Source organism: Tenebrio molitor, chromosome X (assembly GCF_963966145.1).
Source record: "Tenebrio molitor chromosome X, icTenMoli1.1, whole genome shotgun sequence".
NCBI lineage: Eukaryota > Metazoa > Arthropoda > Insecta > Coleoptera > Tenebrionidae > Tenebrio > Tenebrio molitor.
Window position 1 is genome coordinate 857574 of NC_091055.1, and position 27161 is coordinate 884734.

The 27161-nt window shown below is 35.2% G+C and overlaps 1 protein-coding gene across 1 annotated transcript; it reads right to left on the minus strand.

Annotated features, from left to right (window-relative positions):
• Positions 1 to 13023: 13023 nt before the first annotated feature.
• Positions 13024 to 17590, minus strand: LOC138139954 (uncharacterized). The gene is made up of 2 exons (XM_069060572.1): positions 17432 to 17590; positions 13024 to 16732 (listed from the first exon to the last, which is right to left on the minus strand). Exons 1-2 carry the CDS (start codon positions 17444 to 17446, stop codon positions 13298 to 13300), a joined length of 3450 nt encoding a protein of 1149 aa, XP_068916673.1. The 5' UTR covers positions 17447 to 17590; the 3' UTR covers positions 13024 to 13297.
• Positions 17591 to 27161: the final 9571 nt, after the last annotated feature.

Consider the following 27161-nt stretch of genomic DNA (forward strand, 5'->3'; position numbering starts at 1 on the left):
GAAAATCGCAAAAAAACAAAAAATCCATATTTTTGGCTCCCACAGGAAAAAATGGGTTCAATGGCCGGAACTTTTACTATACCTGAATTCAACTGACCCTATATAATGACTGACAGCAATTTGGTTCGAATCGGCGACAAAAAATTTTTCGAAAAATACCACGTACCCCCCCCTTCTATATAATTTTCACTTCGGAAAATCATTTAAACGCCCATAGCTCCCTTATTAAGCAACATATGGCAATGAATTTTGCACCGTTGAATTGCCCTTGTCAAGGCGCTTCTTCTGAGTCGAAAAAAATTTACCTAGATTTTTTCATTTTAGAGAAAATCGCGAAAAATCAAAAAATCCATATTTTTGGCCCCCACAGGAAAAAATGGGTTCAATGGCCGGAACTTTTAATATACCTGAATTCAACTGACCCTATACAATGACTGACAGCAATTTGGTTCGAATCGGCGACAAAAAATTTTTCGAAAAGTACCACGTACCCCCCCCTTCTATATAATTTTCACTTCGGAAAATCATTTAAACGCCCATAGCTCCCTTATTAAGCAACATATGGCAATGAATTTTGCACCGTTGGATTGCCCTTGTCAAGGCGCTTCTTCTGAGTCGAAAAAAATTTACCTACATTTTTTTATTTTAGAAAAAAACGCAAAAAACCAAAAAATCCATATTTTTGGCTCCCACAGGAAAAAATGGGTTCAATGGCCGGAACTTTTACTATACCTGAATTCAACTGACCCTATACAATGACTGACAGCAATTTGGTTCGAATCGGCGACAAAAAATTTTTCGAAAAGTACCACGTACCCCCCCCTTCTATATAATTTTCACTTCGGAAAATCATTTAAACGCCCATAGCTCCCTTATTAAGCAACATATGGCAATGAATTTTGCACCGTTGGATTGCCCTTGTCAAGGCGCTTCTTCTGAGTCGAAAAAAATTTACCTAGATTTTTTCATTTTAGAGAAAATCGCAAAAAACCAAAAAATCCATATTTTTGGCTCCCACAGGAAAAAATGGGTTCAATGGGCGGAACTTTTACTATACCTGAATTCAACTCATCCTATACAATAACTCACCGCAATTTCGTTCGGATTGGCGACAAAAAAAAATTTCGTTTAAGAGAAAGGGGAGATTTTTACATTGGAAGTAGTATCGTTTAATGGATTTTTTTTGTTGTAACAAAATAATTATTTTGGCAATTTTGACTTTTCCTTTGAAAGAAATTACAATTATTTTTACACACTTAATAAATCTTTAACTTTCTTACGCCTATTAAAATAATAAATCTGGCAATGTGGTGTCAAGAGAATGTCGAACAGACACTGTTAGCAAAAAAAGTCGCATTCGTTGCATCACTGATTCAGTTCATCCTACACGAAAAGATAAAATCATGGCCAACTCGGTCCCAAAAGATCATGAACGGTTTATACAGCACTTAATTATATTCCATAAGAATTATACAGTAAGCTTAGATAACAAAACAGTGAATATTTTGTTCTATTAACATCCTAAAGTAAAAACTTTTATGTTAAGAATTGGGAAAAAGATATATTGTATATTAGTAATAATAATAAAAACCTTGTAATTCCTGAAATTAATTATTTAAACAAGAACAAGTTTAATAATACAATTGGTAGACTGTTGTCATAAAATACTGTACCTACAGAAATGTAATATGTACATAAAGAAACCGAGGAAAGCTTCGTGTGTTGTAGTAGCAATAGCATTTTTTCCTTGAAAACGCATCATTTCTTTTCTGCTATGTTCTTTTTTTATCATGTTTCAATAAAATTGTAATCAAATGAATAGACGAAATTTGTTGAGCGTGATTTGATTGATTTATTTTTTTTGAAGTCTCTTGTTTTAGGCAACCAAGTAATCACATCGATCTACCTTTAGAATACCACAGCTATGGAGTGTAGGGTCTGAGTCTAGGTGAATAATTTGACAGTCAACTATAATGTAAGAAACATTTATAAATAAGTAATAAAATAACTATGTAGATGAGGTAAATATCTCATAACTTAAAAATTCTTCAGTTACTCCGATAACCTAAGATTTTGCATCTCTAGTGCCAATATTAAAAATGTATCGGCTTGATTTCTTGATATCGTGATTTAAATCTATACCTAAATACACCTAATCACAGTAGGGATAATTTCAAATTGAAAATATACAGTAATATGTAAAATATATACATATGTACTTCAACAGGAAGGTACCACGCAAAAAATTAAAACCAATTTTCGAGCAAATACGCTCGTACATTACATCATTAATATTTTCGAATTTCAGAAGTATACAAAATAAGCGTTCAAGATCAGATGAGATATTTTTACAATGCTTATAGCACAAATGCGATTCTCTTGGTTCAGTTTTCAGTTTATAGTTCATTCACTCGGTACAAGATTGCGAGACGTAAAGTTTTAGTTGTTGTGAAAGATAATTTTGTGGAGGGTGTTATTTGCAAATTGGCGAATTGAAGTGGTTAAAAGTGTCGGACACGTGTAGCATAAACAGAGTGTTGCAAATGATAACGCGAGTGTAGTGCTTTTGTCACGGCTAGGAACACATGTAAAGCAAACATTTTGAGTAATATTAATGCGAATTCGTCCACATATTCAATAAATCATCATATGTGTAGGGATGAACACCCCTATATATCAATCACAAATTCATGGTTACATTAATAACTGTGTACTCAGAGTTAATCGGCATGATGTATTTTTGCCGTAACCCCGATATTATTCACGTTTTGTGTCGAATCACCATCGTCATGCGTTCCATTATGCATCCGAATATATTTACATCGAATTTAACAAACGTAAATTATATAAATTATTTTCGATCACTGTTTGTTCGACGTTTTATTTGTACAAATCGTAATTTATCGGCTTCAATTTGATAAATGAATTTACTTGATTGCGCCAATTTCGGGAAAAACGCATGATCCGAGTCGATGGCGCGGCATTTCGAGACTCGATGAATTTGTGATCCGACTCAATTTACTGCTAAACATAAAATCAACACTTGGAAAACCACCATGGTGGACTACGTGGTGGTGCGGGAGACGGTCGAAGTAGGGTGGTCAACTCCGGATGTAATAAAGCTATAAGGCGGAAGTGAGCAAGGCCACTCGGTTCGCTGGCCCGTGATACAACCCCGTATAAAACTAGACCATACTTGCTTCTACCACTGTTACATAATTACGGCAAATGAAGCACGGATCAACCCCCGCATTTAATTACTTGCACTAAAACCGACACTAATATGATTCACCTAGGACTGCTATTATAACTTTATCGTATAATACCTCATCAATTCGAAATTGCGTTACTACACACCCTACAATAACGGGGAGCAAAAAAAAAGAGTGTGTGCTTAAGACCGCACGAAATGAAAACTTTTATGATGCTCGTTACGGATTTTAAGTAATACATAAATGTACCTATTCTATAAAAAATATATCATTATGGATGACTTGGAGGAATAAGGAGTAGGGCATAAATAATTGATATTATTTAAATCCAATGCTGTTTTTAAATACACATCAAACATCTGCATTTTGCAATAGAAACTGCAAATACGTCCGCTTTTAGAGGTTACACTCTGGCAAAATTTGTGAGGTTAGGTTTGGATGTTTAAGTTTTATTTTCTTGACGATGATATTGAACACAATCAAGTTTTCGTAGCAATACCAATACCCTGTATTATGATAATTTGTCCATCTTCCTCTTCACATTTTGCTACACAAATTTTTCCAATAGATGAATTGTTGAAGCCAGATAATTGAGAATTACGTATTAAATCCTACATTCATCTGTAAACTTACAATATTTGTCGTGTCTTTATCGTTTATATTATATAAAACTATACAGGGTATTTCACGAGTGATAATAAGCCTGACGGAATAATAAATTCAACCCACAATACATTTTCAAAAAAAGCCGGACATTTTAATGACAGTAGCCAGCTTTTTTCGGAAATATAATGTGGGTTGCATTTTAAATTGCGTCAGGCTTATTATCACTCGTGAAATATCCTGTATATATATACAGTTACTCCCGCAGCTCTGCACTGAGGTCACTCAGGTCACAACACAACGTACAATAAATTTAAAATTGACACGTGACGCACAGTTGCTTGTTTTTCGCTTGCTCCGCTAAAAAACTCGACACCCTTGATTTTAGCTTACCGCGGTTATGCCACCAATAATTCACTCAGCCAAAATTATGCAGCCAATAATACAGAGTCGATGAGGAGTGGTGTGCACCGCACCTAAGAAGAAATGATTCGTACAAAAACACGATAACAAAGAGTGTCGTAATAAAATATTCGGTAGCATCAGATCGTCGTGTGTATAAAACCGAATAAACAATTTTAATGCGAGGGAGGTTTTTGTACCGGTCAGGTTCTGTCAGAGATATCATTTGTATGGCTGTTAGGTTGAGTGACATCTGAAATAGTGATTTAGTGATCGGCTGATTGCCCCCGAGACTTGGGACGCCATTCAGCGTCTGCCGCAAATAGATTGGGGACCCTCTTTTGTTAACTTTTATTGGATTCTATTTTGATGTTAGATTCGTTAAAGGAGTATCGGTTTTTATTTCGTTTTATACTGTCGTTTACTAAATACGTGTTGCATCAACTTCCCTTCTCACGACACCAATAAAAATTTCCTCCGACGAACTTTTTACACCCTTTCCAAACAATCGCCCGCACTCAGCCTTTATACGATCATCCTGCTCTTCCAATAACAAAAAAGACAACAATTATTATGGCGCGATAAACGTAAATGGACAGTTCGTTTATTTAATCGCCGTAATTCTTCGATCAACTGTTCCACATCATGAGAAACAAGAGAAACCTAGCCGGGGGTTACCCAGGAAGTGGGACATAATCACACGATGAGGTCATCTTCCTCGCACGCTGCCAAAGAAGCCGATTCATCATCACCAAAAGCTAACAGCGTCCAGAACTAAAACAATCATAATAATTGAGGCAACGAATCTTGTACTGGTGAAGGTTCAACGTGTCCCTTTTTGTTGCGATAATAATTAATTGTTGTCAAATAATTTTAGTAAATGAGACAGGTTTCGAAGAACCGTGAGGAACGAAACATGAATTGTCGGGGAATTGTACAGGGTGATTTTGAAAGTTGTGCAGAAATTTTAACAACGAGCTACTGGCTTCATGTAGAACTCGGAAAAAATATTTAAAAATTTCTATGTCAAAAAATAAAATGACATTTATTTTTTGAGCTACAATTTTTTTAATTGCTTTTAGTCTTCTACATTGTTCCACAACCTCGTAGGTAAAATTTCGGCACATTTTAAAAATACACCTGTATATTTTGTTTTATAAAACGTACACCAATGCGGTTTCCTTGTTTTAAAGCATATTTCCTATATGTTACTTTGCAGTGGCGTACATTTTATAAAACATGATATACAAGGGTGTATTTTTAAAATGTGCCGAAATTTTACCTACGAGGTTGTAGGACAACGTAGAAAACTAAAAGCAATTAAAAAAAATTGAAGCTCAAAAAATAAATGTCATTTTAAATATTTTTTCCGAGTTCTACATGAAGCCAGTAGCTCGTGGTTAAAATTTCTGCACAACTTTCAAAAACACCCTGTATATAAAATTGTATGTGTTATTTAGAGTGAAACTGTTATCGACGTGATCTGTGACGGTTTGCTAATTGTCACTATCGCAGGATCACACCTGTCACTTTGTAAGTTGTGAGGAGAATGATATAATAAAATTAGCCTCAATGTATAAGACGATAGTTTGAGGCGAATTGATCGCCTCGCGGCAGATCATCAAAGCAAAGGCAAAGCTTTGAGGGCGCCATAAAAATATTTGATCGACGCCTCGACTGTTTGTCGAATTTTGAAGAAACGAACTTTCGAATGGTAAAACAAACGAAAGAAAGTGGTCGGTTTGTGATGGAAGATATTTACGCCGCGGAGCACGTATGATGTGGTTAAGTTAGCCCCTCTTTCCCAAGAAAAAGAAAAACTGCAAAACTAAGGTGACCGGAATTATTAAACAACTTATCCGCTCTCGATATTTCGTCGATTAAATTCAAACAGACTGGTTCCGATTTTACAAATCGACATTAATGAGCTTTCCCTTTTCGGGACGAAAACAGCGACATTGACTTTGGACAACGGACTGTCAAGAGCAGAGAAAGTCGCAGATACGAATATGTCAACTAAATCAAACTTTCGATTAGCAGGTTTACCAATTTCTTGGACTGTCATTCTAATAAATTTTAGAAGTGGGACACGTCGAGCCGCAGGTCTGAATACTGTTAAAACTATCTGAAAAAATATATCGAGAGAGTCGAACAGGACTTCGATAATTCACACGAGGGTATCGCGTTATAAATTGCGGGGGGTTTGTTAGGGACAACTCGACTGAAAAACGCACACCATAACAAAATAAAACACAATTAAACGACTACCCCAGCGTCTCAATTAAAGCACTGTTTAAGCGGCTTAATTCCGCTTTAACTGCATGTTAACAGAAGTGTAAAAGTCTCTCTGGATTTTTTTTTTTATTTTTCCTGACCCGAAAATGCATTCAATGCCAAGCGAAAAATTACCATTCAACTCTCTCGTATTCCACCGAACAATTGAGAAGTTTTCCACGTGATGTCATACCAGGGACACTCATCGACCTATCAATTCTATTTAAAATAATGATAGCATTCTCGAAAGTTGACTACTTTCGTTTCCATTTTTTTTATGTGAATTTAGTGATATGCAACAAGGGGGAAAGTAAAGTATCGCATATTGATGTTGTTATTCTGTGAACTTTATCTTTATCACTGCAATTAGTCCTTCACTTTCTATTTTACCACCGACAAAACTCGTACATTACGTTTTTACAGAAACGTAAAAAAGACGCAACATCTTTAAAGCTGATTACGATTAATTAGCCACGGAAAATGAAATGCCTCAGGTAATATGAAAAAAGATTATTTTCCTAAAAATACGCAAAATTAAATTACATCCAAAAGGCTCCACCGGTGCCTTTCAAGCTTAAAACCGAGCAGTCGCTTCGCAAAATGCGTTGTAATCCTGTCGCATTCATTTTTGTAGTTATCAACCATTCAATAATTCGAGAGTGATCAGAAGTGGTGATCTACGAGACCCAACCATGATTAATTGTAGGAGAATTGCTTCAAGACCGAGTTTTGATATTGTGGAATCGATGAATTTAGCAAGTTAAACTAAACTTTAGCAAAGCTGAGACAATTAATTACATGAATTGGAGTTTCGTTACGTAAACATTAACCTTTAATGAAATTATTTAGATTTGGCTGAAAAATTCATTCGTTCTGGTTTGAATGTTAAAGAATAAACAATTTCACTTTCTAAGTGTTGGCAACATTGTGTGAGTCTCAGCTGTCTTATAAATTTTACAGCCGGGAAAATCAGGATCCGCCGATATAAAAAGATGATGTTCACACCACGAGCAACCAGGAAGCGATCCTGTTTTCAGGATAATGTAAATCAAAATGGCAAACGAAGAATTATTTTTACAATGTTGGTAGTGTTTACAATGTCCACCAGATAAAGAAATGTCGACTCAATAAAAACTTGACGCTATCAAATTATAAAAGTAAATTTCAACAACAGACATGTTTTAATGGTGGTTTTATTTATTTTTTAATTGATGTGACAGACTTAAATCGGAGAAATAATGGGCCGTATCACGACACCTTTATTAAATTTAATCATGACTAATTACCTTGGTGACGAATTCATCTCTTTCTCGCAGGTTATAATTGCATAAATCTATATCGTTTTATGTTTACTTTAATCACGATTTTAATTATCGGCAACTTTAATAACGGTGTCGTGATACGGCCCAATATCTTTATTTTTATAAATACATATTATACAGGGTGTTATTGAAAGTTTTAAAATACACCCTGTATATCATATTTTATAAAATGTACGCCAATGCGAAGTAACCTATAGGAAATATGCGTTAAAACAAGGAAACCGCATTGGTGTACGTTTTATAAAATATGATATAGAGGGTGTATTTTTAAAATGTGCCGAAATTTTACCTACGAGGTTGTTTGACAACGTAGAAGACTAAAAGCAACTATAAAAAATTGTAGCTCGAAAAATAAATGTCATTTTATTTTTTGACAGAATTTCTTAGATATTTTTTCGGAGTTCTACATGAAGCCAGTAGCTCGTGGTTAAAATATCTGTACAACTTTCAATAAACACCTTGTATATGTGGGATATAAAATTTATCTTAAACGCTTTCTGATACATTTTTTTCGGTTTCATTTGGACAAAGTTCTCTTTCTGACATTTTTTTCTATAATCCTGTGTTTATTCTTGGAGCACTTATTTCAAAAGATTCTTCAGCATTTGTGCCATCCACTTTACACAATTACTTTTGTTTCAAGGTAAACTAACAAATTAGGAACAATTTGTCTAAAAGATAAACTCCTGCTTGCCATATGATGTTTTTTTAATGTCGAGTTGTGCAATTTTTATTTTGCAAAATTAAAGACATAATGCAATAGTTTTAACAACCTCTAATTGAATATCCTCAACATGCGTGAAGTCGTGTTTCTGCGCGGCGCCTTGAGCTTGTTACAATATTTTTTAGTTCAGTGTTACCGTCATCACGTTTGTTTGGCTTTTATTTTCTTCGTTACAACAAATCACTCAAGGGAATGCTGTTATTTAAGTTTAAAATTATACACCGAGTAAATTTACAAAGCATGAAGTTCTGGCTCATCCTATTCATTAGTTGGACGTAATTTACCTTTAATTACACACACATTTGAGGATTTAGTTTGTTTTGTAATCTATCGCTCGGATGATCTCGTCTAAGATTATTGCAGGTTCTTTGGGCATAAATGTGGTGAATTAGTCTTAAAGCCGGTAATTATAAATTAAGCAAGAAATTTGTGTTTTGAGGGTCCTTCCCACATTTTTTAATTTAGAACGGAGCGAGTGGGGAAAGTTGATTCGTCTAAAACAGTGCAAACGAGAGAGAACAATTTGAAATTAACGAGCATCAATCAGTGTGGAGAAACAAATAAATTAGGTAAAATCATGGGGTATATTGTAATTTATAAATGTAACTCAAATGGCTCGAAAGTTAAGATGAGACAAATAGGAACGAATGAGAACTCCATTAATTTGAGTTTCAGAAAGGCAAGTTTCCTTTAACAAGAGCAGGAAATGAATATTATTTGTCACGCTCGGTACTGAAACGAAACTTTAAAGCACGTTTTATGACACACTAAAAGTTGACACGGGGTAAAGGAAATTAAGAAAAAATTCCCACCTGAACTGATGAGCCAGACAATCGGAGCTTTGTTAAGATCATTTCAAACATCAAATAATATATCAATTTACAATTCAGTAAAGAGAGTCCATATCCATTCCGATGCTTCCATTCAATTTTCTACAACAAAGGATTTTCTCTATTTGATCACGACGGCGTACTCCAGCTAAGAGGCTTTTATAACATAATTTATATTTTATTATTTTATCTACTCTCTGTCGATCTTCAATACTTTCATTTTAATACACATCTCACTTCCATTAACTTGTCTTGAATCCATAATAAAAATTCTGGACGTCCTACAGGACACCTTTCCCTGATTAATTAATGTAATATCTCATGACAACCCCTCTACAAATAATATTGTATATTACTGCCGTACAAAATGGACATGTTTTATCCATTTAACTGTACGCACTACCCATTTCGCAGAAAACGTTACGCCGCATTTTATTATACATTTTAGGTTCAGCTCTAACAAACTATATCCGATTACTCATGAATATATATTTCATCCCCTCGAAACGGGAGACTACATAATGTAATGTACTATACACACACAAAATTAATAACGTTAGCGTTTTAAATTTTTACAAGATTTCTACAGAGCTTACCCTTAATTTTATTTGTTTCATCCAATTTACCCCTCCGCTGTCCTCAGAATCTTATTAACGCTCCAACCCTCTTGTATTTTTTTTGTCTCCTCAATTCCCCTGGCAGATGTTTTAAATATCTCGTTCACCTTCCTCGTTTCTTTGTTGATTGTGAGCGATTACCCTCCCTCTATAGAACAGGTATTAAATATCTTGATCACCTATTACTACCACCCCGACCTTCTTGTTAAATGACAATGGGACAAAGTGTATTTCAAAGATTTTATTTGCAAGAAAAATGCTCACTTAATACGTGTATTGATCCTGCACGTACAGGGGTTTAAAAAATAAATCAATACAGATCTGCTGATCATTTTTAACTGTTTTTTTTTTTAATATCTCAAAAACTATTAAATATTCTCTTTCTTTATATTTGATGCAGAATTATTTTTTTCTATTTTGGACCTATAACACAGTCAGTATAATACTCAAACGGGTTTCGAAAAGGAGCTCTTTTCGATACGCGTTTCAGGAACATTTACTTAAATTTTTAATGTTGGCAGTGAGTCATAGTGAGTGATCACTGCACTTCACGACACTTTAAATTCAAAACTTACAATTGTTCGTCTATTTACCAGCGTTACCAACCCTTATATTTGCCAAATATAATTTTCCTAGCATTATGTTTTGAATTTTTTTAAATTTAAGGGGCAAAATAAAAAAATATTGTATTATACTCGTTTTATAAGGCATTTTGTCGCACTTGTTTGTTTATAGCACTCGTCGCTGCGCTCCTCGTGCTCTAAAAAACGCGTGCGACAAAATGGTTTTTTATAAAACTAGTACAGGTGTCCCTGAAATGCGCGGCAAAATTTTAACCACGAGCTACTAGGTTTCATATAGAACTCGGAAAAAATATTTAAAAAACTCTATCAAAAAATAAAATGACATTTATTTTTTGAGGTACAATTTTTTTTTAATTACTTTTAGTCTTCTACGTTGTCCCACAAACCTCGTAGGTAAAATTTTGGCACATTTTAAAAATACACCCTTGTATATCATACAGGGTGTCGCAAAATTAACGTATTTTTATTTTTATTTTATTAAACGCAACACCAATTCTGAATTCTCAATCTTATATCGGGCGTTCAAATCAAATCCTGGGGTGAGAAGGCGTTGGAAACAAACCACCAATTGTTTTGCTTGTTTAAAGTGTAATTAGAGCATATTGACAGCTAACCTAAAATTTACAAACAAAAATTCTTTCTGTTTTTTTTTCTTTCTTTGCAATGTTTTACATTAAAAGTAGAATTAACTAACGATTCCTATTCTCCTTTGCTAAAAACAAACATATTCAATTATGTGCACATAAATTAAAATGCCATTCGTGTCAAACGGCGGGAAATTCAAATGTTACACCGTTCCAAATGGTTTATTTTTTCAACGCCTGCTCAGCCCAGATTTTCATTTGAACGCACGATAGAAGTAAAAAATAAATATGCCGATCGTGAACAGGTATTCACTCACATTTCATCAAATGTTAGACAATCTTAATACATTTTTTAGTTGAGTCGAAACCAAATAATGATTTATGATGGTAAATTGATTTATACAATCTAAGCACATAATATGTTTGATTTATAGCATTTGGATCCTTACAGTAAATCACATAAAGCAGGGCGTCCGTTATAAAACAACCAATTTACAATGTATCGGTGTTGCTCACCGGTATTTGCTAATTTTCCCGAGAAATTTATTCTAAAACAGCGTAGGTTGGAATTTTCTGTGGGAAAACGTGCACCACCAACTGGTCACCGTAAAAAAATCCAAATTCCAAATCCGGGAGAAATCGGTCCATTTTTCCAATATTCTTTTTATTTTTAAAACTTTCCCAAAAGTACAGTACATGTCTTTTTCTGAAACCAATCAAATTATCGAAATTTCCAGAGTACAACTAGCAATTTTAAATTCATTTTTTTTCCTTTTTACTGCCTCTCTAAACTGATTCATTTGCATAACAGATAAACAACTTTTAACAATATAAAAAGTACAGTCTAGAACGTTATCTAAATCGGCGCGTTAACCTCACCACACCTGCCGCAATTACCTCCGCTGAAATCATTATGCGAATAACAATTATTCGACAAAAGTGTTTATTTTATTGGATCGAATCGATGGCGAGGAGTTTTGTGGCGACGATAAAAATAAGAATGACCACAACCTTGAAGAGAATTTTGTACGAGTTCCCGTTGAATGGAGAAAGTAGCCGGGTCAAAGTGTTAGTGACCACTCAACAACTACTCGGAATATCACTTAAGCACCAATTATCAACTTTACGTTTAACAACTTGGGCATTAAAGGAACCCAATTGAAGACAATCGCCGGTCTATTTTGTCCACTTTTTACTTACAAGCCACCTTTTTTAAAATTTCTCTTTCGTTGGTTCTAGCCGTGAAAAGATCTTATTTATTGCTGTGGTCGTTTTCAATAGAGCAAATAAATGTCTGGAAATACCACATAATAAAACGTTTACAAACAAGATCTTTAGTTTTTCATTAACACGTCTTGTTCTTTGTGTTACTCCTGCGACCTTCTCCCACAAGCTTGATAAAATAATCGAAAGAAAATTTTTGAAAGTGAGGAAGCTTGTTTGCTGATTACGAAACTAAAGCAAATTTATTGTTTGATAGATTTGCGAAATGAGTGAATGTTATTGACATAAGTGCATAAAAATTGATAATTTATGCAGATGGTTGACCTCCTTTCGAGCGTGGGTCCACAAAGAGGGCAAAGTTTATTCAGATTGACCATTGTTAGCATCCGCGAAAGCAATTATTTTTAAGCCTCTGGCAGACGTAATGATATAGAATCAACCCCGTCTTAAATAGTCTTTCATCAACTCAACAGATTACTCAACTCCTCGTATCTTTATTTGTTAATGGATTATCCATTCAACTTGTAACGCGACTCCATTCCAACTCCCTAATCACTCAATAATTGGTTTCGCACCCTGATCTGTCAGTCTGGATTCGACGAGTAGTAAATGATGTCCGGCTCGCCTCTTTGAATTAAACAACGAACTTCTCAGACATGTTTTATTAGTTTTTATGTAAAAAAGTTTTGTACATAGTTTTTTACGTCTAATCAGTTAAACATACAATAAATTAATTCGATCACTAATAATATCAGATCGCTTTGGAGGCATCCAAGCCTCGAAAGTGAGCTGCGCATAAATACAATATCCGAACTCCGACTCGACTAATTTCCGAGTGAAACTCAGCCGTTTTAAAAGTTCTTGAGCAGATTCGACACACTAATCTTCCGTTTCTTGAGATTTGGCACTCGAAGGCTTTCCCTAAACGAAACTGGAGTTTGGCGTCTTGAACGAGACGTAATTTCCGTACTGTTGCCCATTCCGCACTTCGCTGGTACGATTCTTGTGCGAGTTGCTGGCGTCATCTTGAGGGTTATTGTTGAAGTACAAAGCGATCTCGTTGTTGTCGATCAAGTGAAGAGAAGAATTTGCGTCTGATTCCTGGACCTCCGAAGTAGAAGGAGTAGCTTCTGTTGCCGGTGCCGGAACCACAACTGCGTTCTTTACGGAAGACTGTCCTTCCGAATCGGATTCGGAAGAGTCGTAACTTTGACTCGGCTGCAAATGTACCAACGGGTGTCCCAAAATTCGGACATCTTTCCTTTGGGGTTGCTCGATCGCGGCCAAGATCGACTGAAGAAGACCATCGTTCAGGACTTGGGCGTGAGGAACATGCTCCGAAGACGAATGCAAACCTCCTAAACTATCTGCGGGCTGTATTTGCAAAGTGTAACTCCCTAGAGACCCTCGTACTGGAATATTGTTAATATCTATGCTTTCAGACTTGATTAGTTCACTACCAACACCAAATTTTTGGGCTAGAGATTTTCCATAATTCTTTCCGTGAGATCCTTCTACAGAATTGACCGAAACACCAGTATTGACCTTCTGGGAAGGAGAAGTTTCAAGATCCGTGACTACCTTTTTGGAGTTCGTTTGAGTCCTTGTAGAAACCTTTTTCGAGTGTGCCGTTTGAAGATCAGGCGGACCATATGACAAAGCAGGTGCTGGTCCTTGATAGGCACCACCAATATTGGTAGTCAATGACGACAAAGACGCTGTATAACTGTTAGCAGAAGGAACTCCATAAGACAACGAAGGCAGAGGTTGAGACTTGTGAGAAGGACAGTCGTGTTGAAGATTTTGGTAAACATAACCGTGAGGCACTTGTGCTATGGATTTTCCCAAATTAGTCGTGGACGATGTTAGGTCGATGGTTAGCGGAGGATGCGTATTGTCAAGTCCTACTGTTATCCCTCCAGAATGTGCGTTGTCCAAACCTATGGAATAACCATGACCGGAATGTAACGGTAGACTGTAAGAACCATCGATGCTACCCAAGGGAGCAGTATAACTCGTCAAAGCATGCGAATGCCCTCCACCAAAACCGGAGTTGAACCCGATAGAATTGATTCCAGAGGAGAAAGAACCGTGAGCTAGATTTTGGAATGAAACTGCAGAACTTGGATTTGGTAAACTGTACAAGTTAGAAGGCGCAGGTGCTTCTTCTTCTCTCACCGGTTTCGTCACATCAGGAATCGGTGGAGGTATGTAAGTGGGTCCTGAAATGTAACTACCAGAATGCGAGTTTTCGATGACACCGTGAGCATCCTTGTGGGCTGTGTGTTGCCCAATCGATTCGATCAATCCTGCAGGAACTGGTTCCCGGAATACCACCGGATGTTTAGGTGGATTTATTTTCAACGCGTTTAGCGGAGGACCATACTGAGGACTAGGTTTGGTCAGGAGAGGTGTTCCATGATGTCCGCTAGAAGGAGCACCGTAGAAACCACTAGGAGGGATTAATCCAAAACTAGACGATGACAGACCATGTGAACCGTGCAAACCATGCGAACTGTGACTAGACGAATGGGAGAGACCATGTGAGCCATGCGAACCATGACCAGACGATGAATAAGACAGACCATGCGAGCCATGCGAACCATGACCAGATGACGAATAAGACAGACCATGCGAACCATGAGAATCATGACCAGACAGACCATGCGAGCCATGCGAATCATGACCAGACAGACCATGCGAGCCATGCGAATCATGACCAGACGACGAATAAGACAGACCATGCGAGCCATGCGAATCATGACCAGACAGACCATGCGAGCCATGCGAATCATGACCAGACGACGAATAAGACAGACCATGCGAGCCATGCGAATCATGACCAGACAGACCATGCGAGCCATGCGAATCATGACCAGACGACGAATAAGACAGACCATGCGAGCCATGCGAATCATGACCAGACGACGAATAAGACAGACCATGCGAGCCATGACTCGACGATACATGTGACCCATGAGAACTATGGAAAGATGGAGCGTGATGGAATTTTACAGAACTAAATGATCCACCCGACGATAGTCCGTTAGTTTTGTGCGAGTGCGCAGCAGCGTATGGACCATCTGGCGAATAGGAGCTCAAAGGAGGAGAACTGTAACTGTCACCGATGTGACTCAAACCACCTCCTCCGTTAGGGAAGATTTCGTATCCGATGCTCTTAATTACCGAGAGATGACTTTGTCCGGAGTTGATTCCTGCCGCAGAAAGTCCAAGAGACAAAGATTGATCGTCGTGGTGGGTCTCTCCCGAAGAACTGACAATAGCGCCAGACCCGGTGACAGAATTCAAGGGTGCTCCGTACGAATCACTGACACCATGATTTGGAGGACTGTATTCCACGTTGACCGAGTGAGTGGTATGTCCGTGACCGCCTCCAACCGGTGGAGGAGTAAAATCGGCGTTCAGATGGAGATCACCAGCTCCATGGTGGTCATGTTCTGGTACTCCGTAGGAATCGGAGGGTGGTCTCGACACCAGACCAGGAATCGGCTGCCACCCGTCATACTTAATATCAGGAGGAGTCGGCGGCGCTGGTACTCCCGGATGCGGCGGTCCGTGGGGCACAGGCTCCGGAGGTCCATAATTCTCCACGGAGTGCTGTGATGCCCCAAACGCATTTTGTTCTGCATAATCATGAGAAGGAATCGTGACGATCGTCACCGACTGTTGCTTGAAATTATTCTTGTGCGGCACAAACAAGGGACTCTTAGGAGGTCCATACACCTGCTTCGGCGGTCCATAACTCGGCTTGGTCAACTTCGGCACAAAAATTGGTTTCGCAGGTCGTGGTCTCACCACTTTCGACCCGTGGAACCCCCCGGAATGGAACGGCTTCGCCGGCCTGATCGGCGGACCGTACTTCGTGGGTGGAGGCGGCGGCACAAAATCTAAATGAGACCCTCCGCCGAAATGATCGACGGGTTGTGGCGGTCCGTACGTCTTCAACGGAAGAACAAAACCAGTGGAGATTGCCGGCAGAGGCGGAGGCAAATCTGGAGGCGGCGCTGGATAAACGATATTATTAGAGGGCGCGTCGGGTACTCCGTACACCGGAATCGGAAGAGTGGGGTTGCTGGGCCCCGTAGGGACGTACGAATCGATGCCGCCCCCGCTTAAAGGGGCACCGTAAGTGTCCCCGATCGCGAGGATGGGGGCTTCGCGACGTTTTGCTTCCTGTTCAGTTGCGGAAGAGACTGAGTCGGCAACTTTTGCCGAAGTACTGACATTGCTGATGTTCTTGTTGGTCGGCTCTTCTAGATTCGTCGTTTTTTGATTGTTCACCACAGCTGTAATTTGTTGCGTTGCCAGTAACAAGCACAAGAGTGCAACAAACATCTGAAAACAAACAAATTATTTTACATTTTGGTCTAATTATTTTTGTGCGAAGTAGTAATTATGTGACAAAATATTGTCGAGTGTGATCTGAAATCTTGACAATTAGAGCAATTACGACAATTGCGTCAGTACAAATGAGCAGTCGGTAAGTTAATTGATTACGTGACATGCTCCCATTGCGGATGTAGGGCTAATATTAAATATTACCATTGAGAGCTGCTCAGACCAACATGTGCAATGTGCAACACATGATGAGCTGGTCATTAGGGAAGACCTTATGATCTTCTCTATAAAGCAAACACCTAGTTATTATGTGCAACGACCACTGATCTGGTTTCCATTGTAGATTGTGTATGTGTGTGTGTGTGTGTATATTTATTGAGAGCGTTTCTGGAATTTAATTGGTCGTTTATTGGAGAAACAGTAATGTACGCGTCGTTCCTCGGCACATTCGAAAATTGTGTCGATAGGTGGTAATAAATCGATTAGAATAATTTCCGCGATATAAATGATTCTAATTAGTCGAGAAGAAACGATGGATGAAATCCAAATCGTAGAATGATACGGTGAGTCGAAATTGATGTAATTAATTAAGTACTAACGAAAGGGCTAGAGCCTAAAATCTCCTTCAGTTAGCTTATTAATTCGGCATCGCGCTACTGAGCTTGTTGGGGGGTGTGAGTATGATTTATCACTTACCTGTTGTATCATCATCGTAATCCTTTAAATCCTGGCTACCATTAAACAGTAACTAGTCAACACACACTTACACTATCCTACACTACTAACTAACGTGCGAGCATATCGGTGCGTTTTCAAAAAATAATTCCGGAGTGAAGAGATGCTAGTTATATACATTCGGTGTACAAGTTGAGATAAAGCCCCCACTCGTGGGTAAGTGTGAAGCACAGCTTGGAAAGGTAGGGACCGAAGAAGCCAAGATTGCACCAAACGGACGACCAACCGGAGAAAGTAGGATGATGAAAGTAGTCGCTGATAATAAGTATCACAAAGCAAGGCGATCTGCCCATGAATTATAATAGAATACGTTCTAAAAAAATCATCTCGCAGCCCTCTACACAAAATTCGCACAGAAAATTCCCACAACACTTGCAATTGTTGCATGCTCCAGATGCAGCTGTCTATTCAAATCTATCGGAAGTTGAATTCTTCACGCATCCGCGCCGTCGTTCGAAGTTTATTTTTGAAATTGTGTTGTTAGTGGGGTCAATGAAGCGCAAAAATCGCTAAAACTTCTTAATCCTCAAGTTCACCTCTGATTTTAATGATTTTTTTTTCAAATGTGTGTTTTTATATATTTTTCTAACGTCCGTCAAAAAAAGGGCAAGTTTTTTCATGCGTTTGCGTTCATAAAATATGCGATTTTTGAATCGGTCAAGAAGCGTTAAAAAAAGTGCCATAGCGGTTCATTTTTGTACGCATTTTGCGTTAAAAAAAGTGCCGTAGCCTGTCATTTTTTAACGTAATTATAAAATTTCTCATTCATAATTATGTAGTAGTTTTTTAACGAGTTCGTATGTAAATTGGGATTTTTTTGGCATGAGTTTTAAAGATCCACAGGAAAAAATTTTCAAATTTTGAGAGTATCGAAAAAATTGTTATGTAAACTTAAGGGCGCCAAAAAAATTTTGTATGCAACTCGTTAGTAAAATATCTTTTTTTTACTCGGCGGATTTGCACACTCGCTTCGCTCGAGCGGCAAATTTTCCTTCTCGTAAAAAAAAGTATTACTTTACTCACTTGTTGCATAAATAACTAATTTGAAATCAGAAACATTTTGGTTTGGGCACATAAATATTTAGTATTGTTTAAACAATAATTATGTTGTTTATGGCAAAAAATCAGTTTTTTACGATATTTATTGAAACTTTGAATATTAATCGGTATTTAAGTTTTTTTTTTTCCATTATATCATTATTAAAAACTTTAAATTATATGAAAATGTTCACAAATATTTATAAACAATTAATTATGACTAGGATTTTTTTTAATTATACACAGGGTGATTCACGTAGCCCGTTCATTAGAAACTTTCTGATTTTCCAAAATCGTATTATTATGAAAATTGGTAGCTGGCTATAATCTACTGCTCCAAGTTCAAATAAAATATTTTCAAAATGGCAACACTTCCGGAAATATCGGAAATCAACGCCATCTTTGTTTTTTTAAATGGAAAGGCCCCACTTTGATTTCAAATATGGATTCCACGTTAAATTTTGCGTTTAAAACCCCCTATCTGTTATCCTTTTTGACCTATGTCATCTTTTTCGCAAAAAAGCGGGGTTTGCAGGGCTTCATTAAAAAATGTATGACTCCTGAACCATTGGTAATAAATAATTGATAATTTTTTTATTAAATTCGTAAAGATTTGGCCTATCTTTTGCGCTATTAGTGATATTTTTTTTTATGTTTCATACGCCTACTGGAATTTTTCAAAATTGATAATCAAGAAATGTCAAAAACTTCATTTTTTAAAATGGCAATTACCACTTCTGACACTAGATATAAATGTAATATTTAATTTTAAGGCCACTTTTATTAACATTGTGTATACCTATTTCCAACCTTTTTTGCATAATTTTATTTTTTGAATAAAATATTCTTTTTTTATCAAGCATTTGTTTTATTTGAATTTTTATTCAAAAACATTTTGTCCAAAGCCTACTCAAATTAAGATAAACATTGTTGACTGTCTCAATGAAAACGGTGCATACATTGACCTATGCATAAAATCTTTTTTTGGTAATTTGCTTATTTTTTATTATTTTGTTGTTATCTACTATTTATTGCAATGCGATTTTTGAATATTAATTAATGGTGAAACGAAAAAACATCACTTAGCGAGAAATTAGCCATTTGAAACTGTTACAAGGAATTCGCTGCCTTACATTTTTGATATGGTTACGATATCTTTTGTTTGTCACCAGAAACCACACAGCCTCCAACCTAACCAAAATTATTGCAACCTAATAATGAATATCCCTAAATACTGGAAAATAATTAGGGGAGCCAATATCAGAGAATTTTCACAATTGCACGTAAAGTGCCTATGTACCAAAATCCATTCTACACCCTGTATATGAAAACAAATATTAAAAAAAAAAAACATCAAAATCGGACCTGTTCTTGAGGATTAAGACGTAAAAACGAAGGTCAATGAAGATTGACTCGACTATGTAGAAACATTTCACGTTTCAAATATCAAAGTCTATGAAATTTTCAAAGTAAACCGGCCTACACGTTCTTACACATCAAAAATATACGACACTAGCTCTAATTTTATCAACCCCGGTACGATTTTGTTACAATTATCGCAATCTTCATCTCGAGTGCTACTTTTCTCTAACGCAATTTGCATAAACACACACCATGTGAAATTGCTAATCAAACAATAATATGTAACGTTTTGTTTGCTGCTTCCCATAATTATTAGCGGTATTAAAATACATATTTTAAAACATTTCTTGCATAACAAGTGAACGTATTTTAACAATTAGTACGTTATTGTGAGTACAGTTTGAATTTTTTTATAGTTTAAACACAATCTGGTCCGTGTCAGTGGCACAGCACTACAACTAGTGAATACAACTAGCTAACTTATGCTAAAAAAATGTAACTTAGTCTCGCGTTAACATCATTAAATTTAACAATTAAGTAATTTGTAAACACGAGTCAGATTATGTCATTTTTCATTTTCACAAGTGACAACAGAATTTTACAGACGATTTATTTTATTTTAAGATATCACAATTTATTCGAGAAGGGCAAATTTTTCATTTTGTGGGTTTCAGCTGCTTTCTAAATAAACAATTCCATTTTAAAAATTTTGTGTAAATTCAATTACTGTTATTTAGTTTAGAAATTGTTGGATACTAATATTTATTGTTCAAGTAAAAGCAGTTAAGATTTTGTCTGTCGCAAATTCAAAATACATACAGGGTGTAACAGAAATAAGTGCATTAATTTTAACTGGTAATAGAACTCATCAAAAGGAACAACTTTTCTCTCTGCCATTTTGGCGAAAAACGTTGCGTAATGGCTTAAAAAAGTAGGAAAAATTTTCCTAAAACCGTTCATATCTCCAAAACTAAGCTACCTAAAAACGTGAAAGAACCAGATTCTTACGAAGTGGATTTTTTGCTATACGGGTAGATTTGTTTGGATGAAAATGGACGTTTTTTTCATATTAGCGCTGATCTCAATTAGCCATTGCAGTATTTAGTGGCGTAGGGTTATTTTAGTCAAAAATCTCTCCAATTTTTTTTTGGAATTAAACATCGTTTTTCGACAAAATGATAGATAGAAAAGTTGTTCCTTTTGACGAGTTCTATTACCAGTTAAAATTAATGCACATATTTCTCTTACACCCTGTGTATGTAGGTAGATAGCTTACTCGTATATGATATGAGTGATAAATTTGAATTTGGTTTTGTCCATTTGTCAATTAATTGTCTAATTGACAATACCTAGCAAATAAAATCTCTCTCTCTAAAAAGTTTTCTCACTATGAAAAAATGGTAAAAAAAAATCCGTTTTTTTGCAACCAACTGTATCACATATTGTTCTACGTTTTTTGAAATTACGGTTGATGATAAACTAATTTAAAAGTGTTTTAATTTGCATTAAAATGTTTATACAATAATTATTCTATGTATCAGTAAAAATTGGTTTTTTTTTGTGGATTTGTAACAACTTATTTCATTTTCTCACTTCTATTTCTTTCTTTTTAACATTTAAATAAAAACAATCACCTCCCACGACTAATACCGTGAGATCATTTAAATTTATAATTAAAGTAGGCTATGGCTTTTGAATTAGATTGGCAACACTGTTGACACCTTGATTTGAATTGTCAAAGTGACGCTTCAAAATTGAATACAAAATATGAAACGGCCAGTTACGATGTGTCTACTTTCTAGGTGTCAATTGATCAAGAAATATGCAATTACTATTTCAGAAAAATATACATAACCGTGTCAATCGATACGTAACAGTAAATTACTTGGATTTTTTCCTCTTCGAAATTGTCCAAATGACCCGAAATTTTGTTGGAAAAGTTAATTAGCAAATGAACGTAATTTGAAACGTTGGCAAATATCATTGGGGAAGAAAAAACGGCTACTTTCAATCAAAACACCAATTTGCATACGTGTTACGACTTAAACGTTTTAAACTAAAAGATAAAACTACTAATACGCTGCTAATTGCATTTGAATTTCAATTGCATAAGCTGCAGAGCCGAAATTTGCATCGATCGATAACAATCAAAAATTAAGAAATACGTTGTTGAATAATGCTAATCAGAACCCTAACGTACAAAGTGAATGTGTTATTCTGAAACGGAAGTGAAATTTTGTGTTTAAATAATTTGTCAAAAAATTCCTGATAAAATAGGAAAGAAAAGTTTTACAATTTTCTGTTAGTTGTCTTTTATTTGTGAAGCAAGAATCGTTTAGTCGAAAAATAAACCGGAACATGCTGTTAAAAAAATAACGCTTTTCTTTCTTTACAATAATACTCAAAATGAGTGAATAAATATGTACCGAAGTAAGGTTCAGAAAAGTGAAAGCACGTAACAGTGTTGATAAGATTATTTCACATGAGTCCTACTATTATGAATCTGTTTGACACAAAGAGTTACTTAAAGTTTTCTAAAAACAAATTATAGTTCAATCATTTCGTCAAACTACGTGTTTAAAGGTTTAGCATTTGAAACATTAGGCCCTTGGTGCAAAGAAGCCATCGATTTCATTAATGTCATCGGAGACCGACTTATCGCGGAATCAGGCGATTCAAAATCAAAGAAATTCCTTTTCGAGAGGATTTCCCTTGCCATTCAACGTGGAAACGCTGCAAGCATTCGGGGCACTTTTCCAGATTCCGCAATATTATCGGAAATTTTTGTATTATAAAACAAAAATGTTTATGTAATTATGTTATAATATTATACAATTATAGTGGTTACATATTTGATAACAAAATAGTACGTTTTGTGTAAATATAGTTTTCTTTTGAGGCATTTACAGAGCACCAATTTTTAAATTTTTCTGCCAAGTTTTATGTTCTTTGGGTCAAACTGGCAGATAAACAAATAAAAGTTTTATTTGAAAGTTAAATAATTAATGAATTTGTACAAAAGTGAAAACGAAATGCAGTTCGTTAAATTACATTATTCGCCGAGTATTTCCAGTATTTCCAGCGAAAAAGTGAAAATTTGTTCCTTGTTGTTTATAAAAGTGCGACCATTCGATTTATAATTAATGCAACTTAGATGAATCTCTCTTTCGAACTAATTGACACGAATTAAAATTCTAAATCACTTTCTTTCGAAAACAAAAAATGGAAGTTTGGGTGTCTCCCAGTTGTAAAAAATTAATGTGTTCAACATCATTTCCAAGCTGGCAAAAATTAACGATAATTGGCAATATCATTAAGACAAAATATTCAATTTGGTTAAATTGATTTTTTGTTTTTTTAAATCTGCGATAAACAATTTAAGAAGTAAATTGTTTAGTACCTAATCGTTTTAGGTCTAACAATAAGATCAAGTGTGCTTATACAGGGTGTCTTAGAATTATCGTATTCCGAGTTCGGGGCTTAGTAGGGGACCAAGTAAAAATGTTTAAAAAGAAAATTGATGTCACTTTGAAAAAAATATCAAAGTTGCCAATATTTGTTCAAAAGTACCTGATTAATATTCTAGCTATGTTGTACTTCCCTTTTGAAAAAAAATTGGAAAAATAAAACTTTTATTTTTTCGAGATAAAGCTATTTTTTCAAGAAATGTCTTTCCATTTATATTTTAATACTTTACATAATCATCCTCACCATATTTCAAAATAAATGTCAACCATTTATATTTTTTATTTGAAGAAAACATGATGAAAAGTTTGAACCTTCAGATCCAAATATCTTTGTAAAGACCCCCCTTGTATTTTTTATTTTATTTTTTCGAGATTCCTGAGATTTTTCCCTACAAGACCCCCAACTTGGAATACGTTAATTTTGCGACACCCTGTACAATTTTTACTTTTTAAATAAATAAGACAAAAAGAGTATCAAAATTTAGAGTGAAATAGTTATGTAAATATATTTGCTAGAATGCAAATTAAAATTAAAACCACGATTTCAAAATGTTTTCTTAATTGATTAGTGTAATTTTTATTAAACGAAATACTTGCCACGTTCTCGGATAAATATCTGTGTAAAAATTACTTAAAATACCTGAGTTCCTCGACTCTAATGATAAAATAAAAATCCCATGCTACATAGTAATTTCCTTAGGCTCGTGCTTCTCAATTCTATTTACTTTAAATTTTGTCGAGACCCTCGTCCCGACCTTAGTCTAGCGTTTCGAATTCAAATTCACAAATTAATCTCATCTCTAGAACGAGACGAGATGAAACCGGGACCGATCCCTAGTACCTCTAATTATCTCCAATTGTCAAACAATTTCCAACATTTTTACGTTTTGCGTTAATACAAACCGGATGCGACATCGGACCGAGTGGAAATCGGAATTGGACATGTCGCCTAATCATTACGGTATTTTCTAGCTAATTAAGAACACAATCTTAAAATTAGAACTTCCACCAATCTCGTGTAATTGAATTAAAGGTACGTGCTTATTAGGGCGTGCTCGCAACCCGGTTAAGACGTTTTGCCAACATGCCAAAATAAAATGTTACGACAGCGGCGAAAAGGGGGTTGCTCCCTTTATTAAAATAAAAATTCTAACTCTAGTCTTTTCATTATTTTTCTTTTTTTGTTGTTGACGCAATAAACGGGAAAGAACCGGATGTGGACACTGTCACCGAGAGAAGTGAAAATTCCAGTTATGAAACGTTCAATCATCTCGGTATTTTCCGATTAATAATTATGGTGATGTCTTGAAACGGCGTGATAATAGGTCATCGAAAGTAACATCGAAAGACAATATCGTGCATTTCTTTCATTAGAATCTGTGTTCCGGTTGTTGGTCACATTTCCACGAAATATATCTGTTTCATCCGTGAACTTGTGAAATGAAAAGTAATGCTATTTGAATGAACCCAGTGATGACGGCTTGTTTGAAAATAAGTTAATTTGCTTCGAGTGTGACACACAATGTTCATGGCATACATTACTTTCTCTCATCTCTGACCAGACAAGGTATTTACCTCAAGGGTACAACATGCTTTCTTCACCGCCCATCAAAATTCCCAACATTTGAAATTCGAACATCGACGCACTCCATCTCTCTAATAATCGCGACATGTGTCAAGCGTGCAACAAATTTGCCGCGGGTAAAAGAATTGCGCCTCAAACGTTCACCATTATCTCGTTACCTTAATTGTGAACGATTACGTCATTACTCTTGCCATTAACATTGAAAACAATATACTGTATTTTATTTTTTCACCGTTTTTCTCCTCCATTCTTGCTGTTTACGGCTAAAAAATAACAGGAAAATGTCACAACGTTTTTTCTTTGTGAATTGAATTGAATTGAGATGATTTGTTTATTTTTCAAAAAATTCTCTTCGTGCTTGACAGTTGAATGAGATTGTGGCGTTGAAGGACTTAAAATAAGAGCGGAAAAGTGACAGCTGCGGAAAAACTAAATTGTTGGTTTTCGTTGCTTACGTTTTGTAATCGTTTAGCTGCTTGTTATGAAGAAAGTATTACCTTATCTATTACTGCTGATTATTTCTGCAAATAAATCAGTCGTGCTGTTGATTTCGTAAGCCAGAATTGTGACCTACACTCGACAAAATTCTGGTAAATTTCAAGGCTAATTTGTTAAAGAAAAACTTGAAATACATATCTAGTTGCAAGGATAATAGTTGAAAAGTTTACAAACGAAATAGGGCAAACAAAAACTCTAAATATTATTAGGGAAACAATACATACTATACAGGGTGTAATTGAAATGCACGGATTAATTTTAACCACGAGGTACTGGCTTCATGTAGGACTCGGAAAAATTATTTAAAAAATTCTATGTCAAAAAATAAAATGACATTTATTTTTTGAGATACAATTTTTTAAATATTTTTTCCGAGTTGTACATGAAGCCAGTAGCTCGTGGTTAAAATTATTCCGTGCATTTCAATTACACCCTGTATAATATACAGCGTGTTCCAAACCTATCGCCAAAAAATGTTACACAGCAATTTTCCATATCAATATTAACGCGAAATTGTATTCAAAGGTTTTTTTATGCATCTGTATGGTTTTACAGAGGTTTAAATTACCATAAAGTGGCAACATGTTACAGAAAAGATTCTGAATATGATGATAATAAACAGCAGTAATCACAGCAACCATTTTATTATTTATTATTTATATATAAATCGATGTTGCCAAATGTAGATTTTTAAAAAATTAAATAAAATGAGCGTTAGAAAGTCTGGTTATGTCCATATACCTATCCATCTTAAAATAATATGAACTCTTTATCTTCTGGAGGCATAGAAAAACTTTTTTATGATTTATTATTTATTATAGTATATTTTATCATGTTCTGTAAAGTTTTGGCGGCACTTTTGAAACACCCTGTATAAAAGAATTGGAAGGATTCAGTTAAAAAGACAATAATTGAGAAGTAAGAGAGCAAAATGTTGAGAAAACTACACGAAAGCAAAAAATTAAATTTAAAAAACAAGCAAACATTGTAGAACAGACAGAGATAGTAAGCGAGGGATTAAAAATAAAAGAAAAAGAATTAAAAATAAGGTAGCACAGATTTTAGCGTTAAAAATATGAGAAAAAGTAAGCAAACAATTATAAATCTAAAAAGGAATTTAAAAAATTAATATAATCCAAGAATCAACGAAAATAAATACCTACATACATATTTAAATACATACATACAAATAAAATTATTGAATTTTGAGAAAAAAAAATATCATGAAGATGAAATGATGGTCGACAAAATAATGATGAAGGAAAGTAAGAAATGAAAAAATCAACTAAACAATTTAATTGATTGTCCTGAACTACTTGGTATGATTAATATAATTAATTAATTAAATTTTCTCCAAGGTGTACTCGTTTCAAAAAGTTATTTTTAGAAAGAACACAGGACTAATTGTTTTTTTATTTTTGAATCGATTGGTTAGAATGAATGACTTAATTTGAGAAACTTGGTTATTTTTTTTTATTTTTTTTAGCTTTACGTCAGTTAAAAAATGAAATGTTGTTTTTCTAAAAAACTTAGATTTAATTTTTTGGGAACTTTGTATTCTGTACTGTACTTTAAATACACAAATACGTATAAAAAACGAGTAAGGACAATAACTGATTATTAGAGGAAGAAAGAAAAAGAAAATAAAGTACATATTTGGTACCATAAAATGAAAGAAAATGAAAATGCAAATTTATATTATAAAAACAGAATAAGAACGAGAGAATATATTTAGATTTAT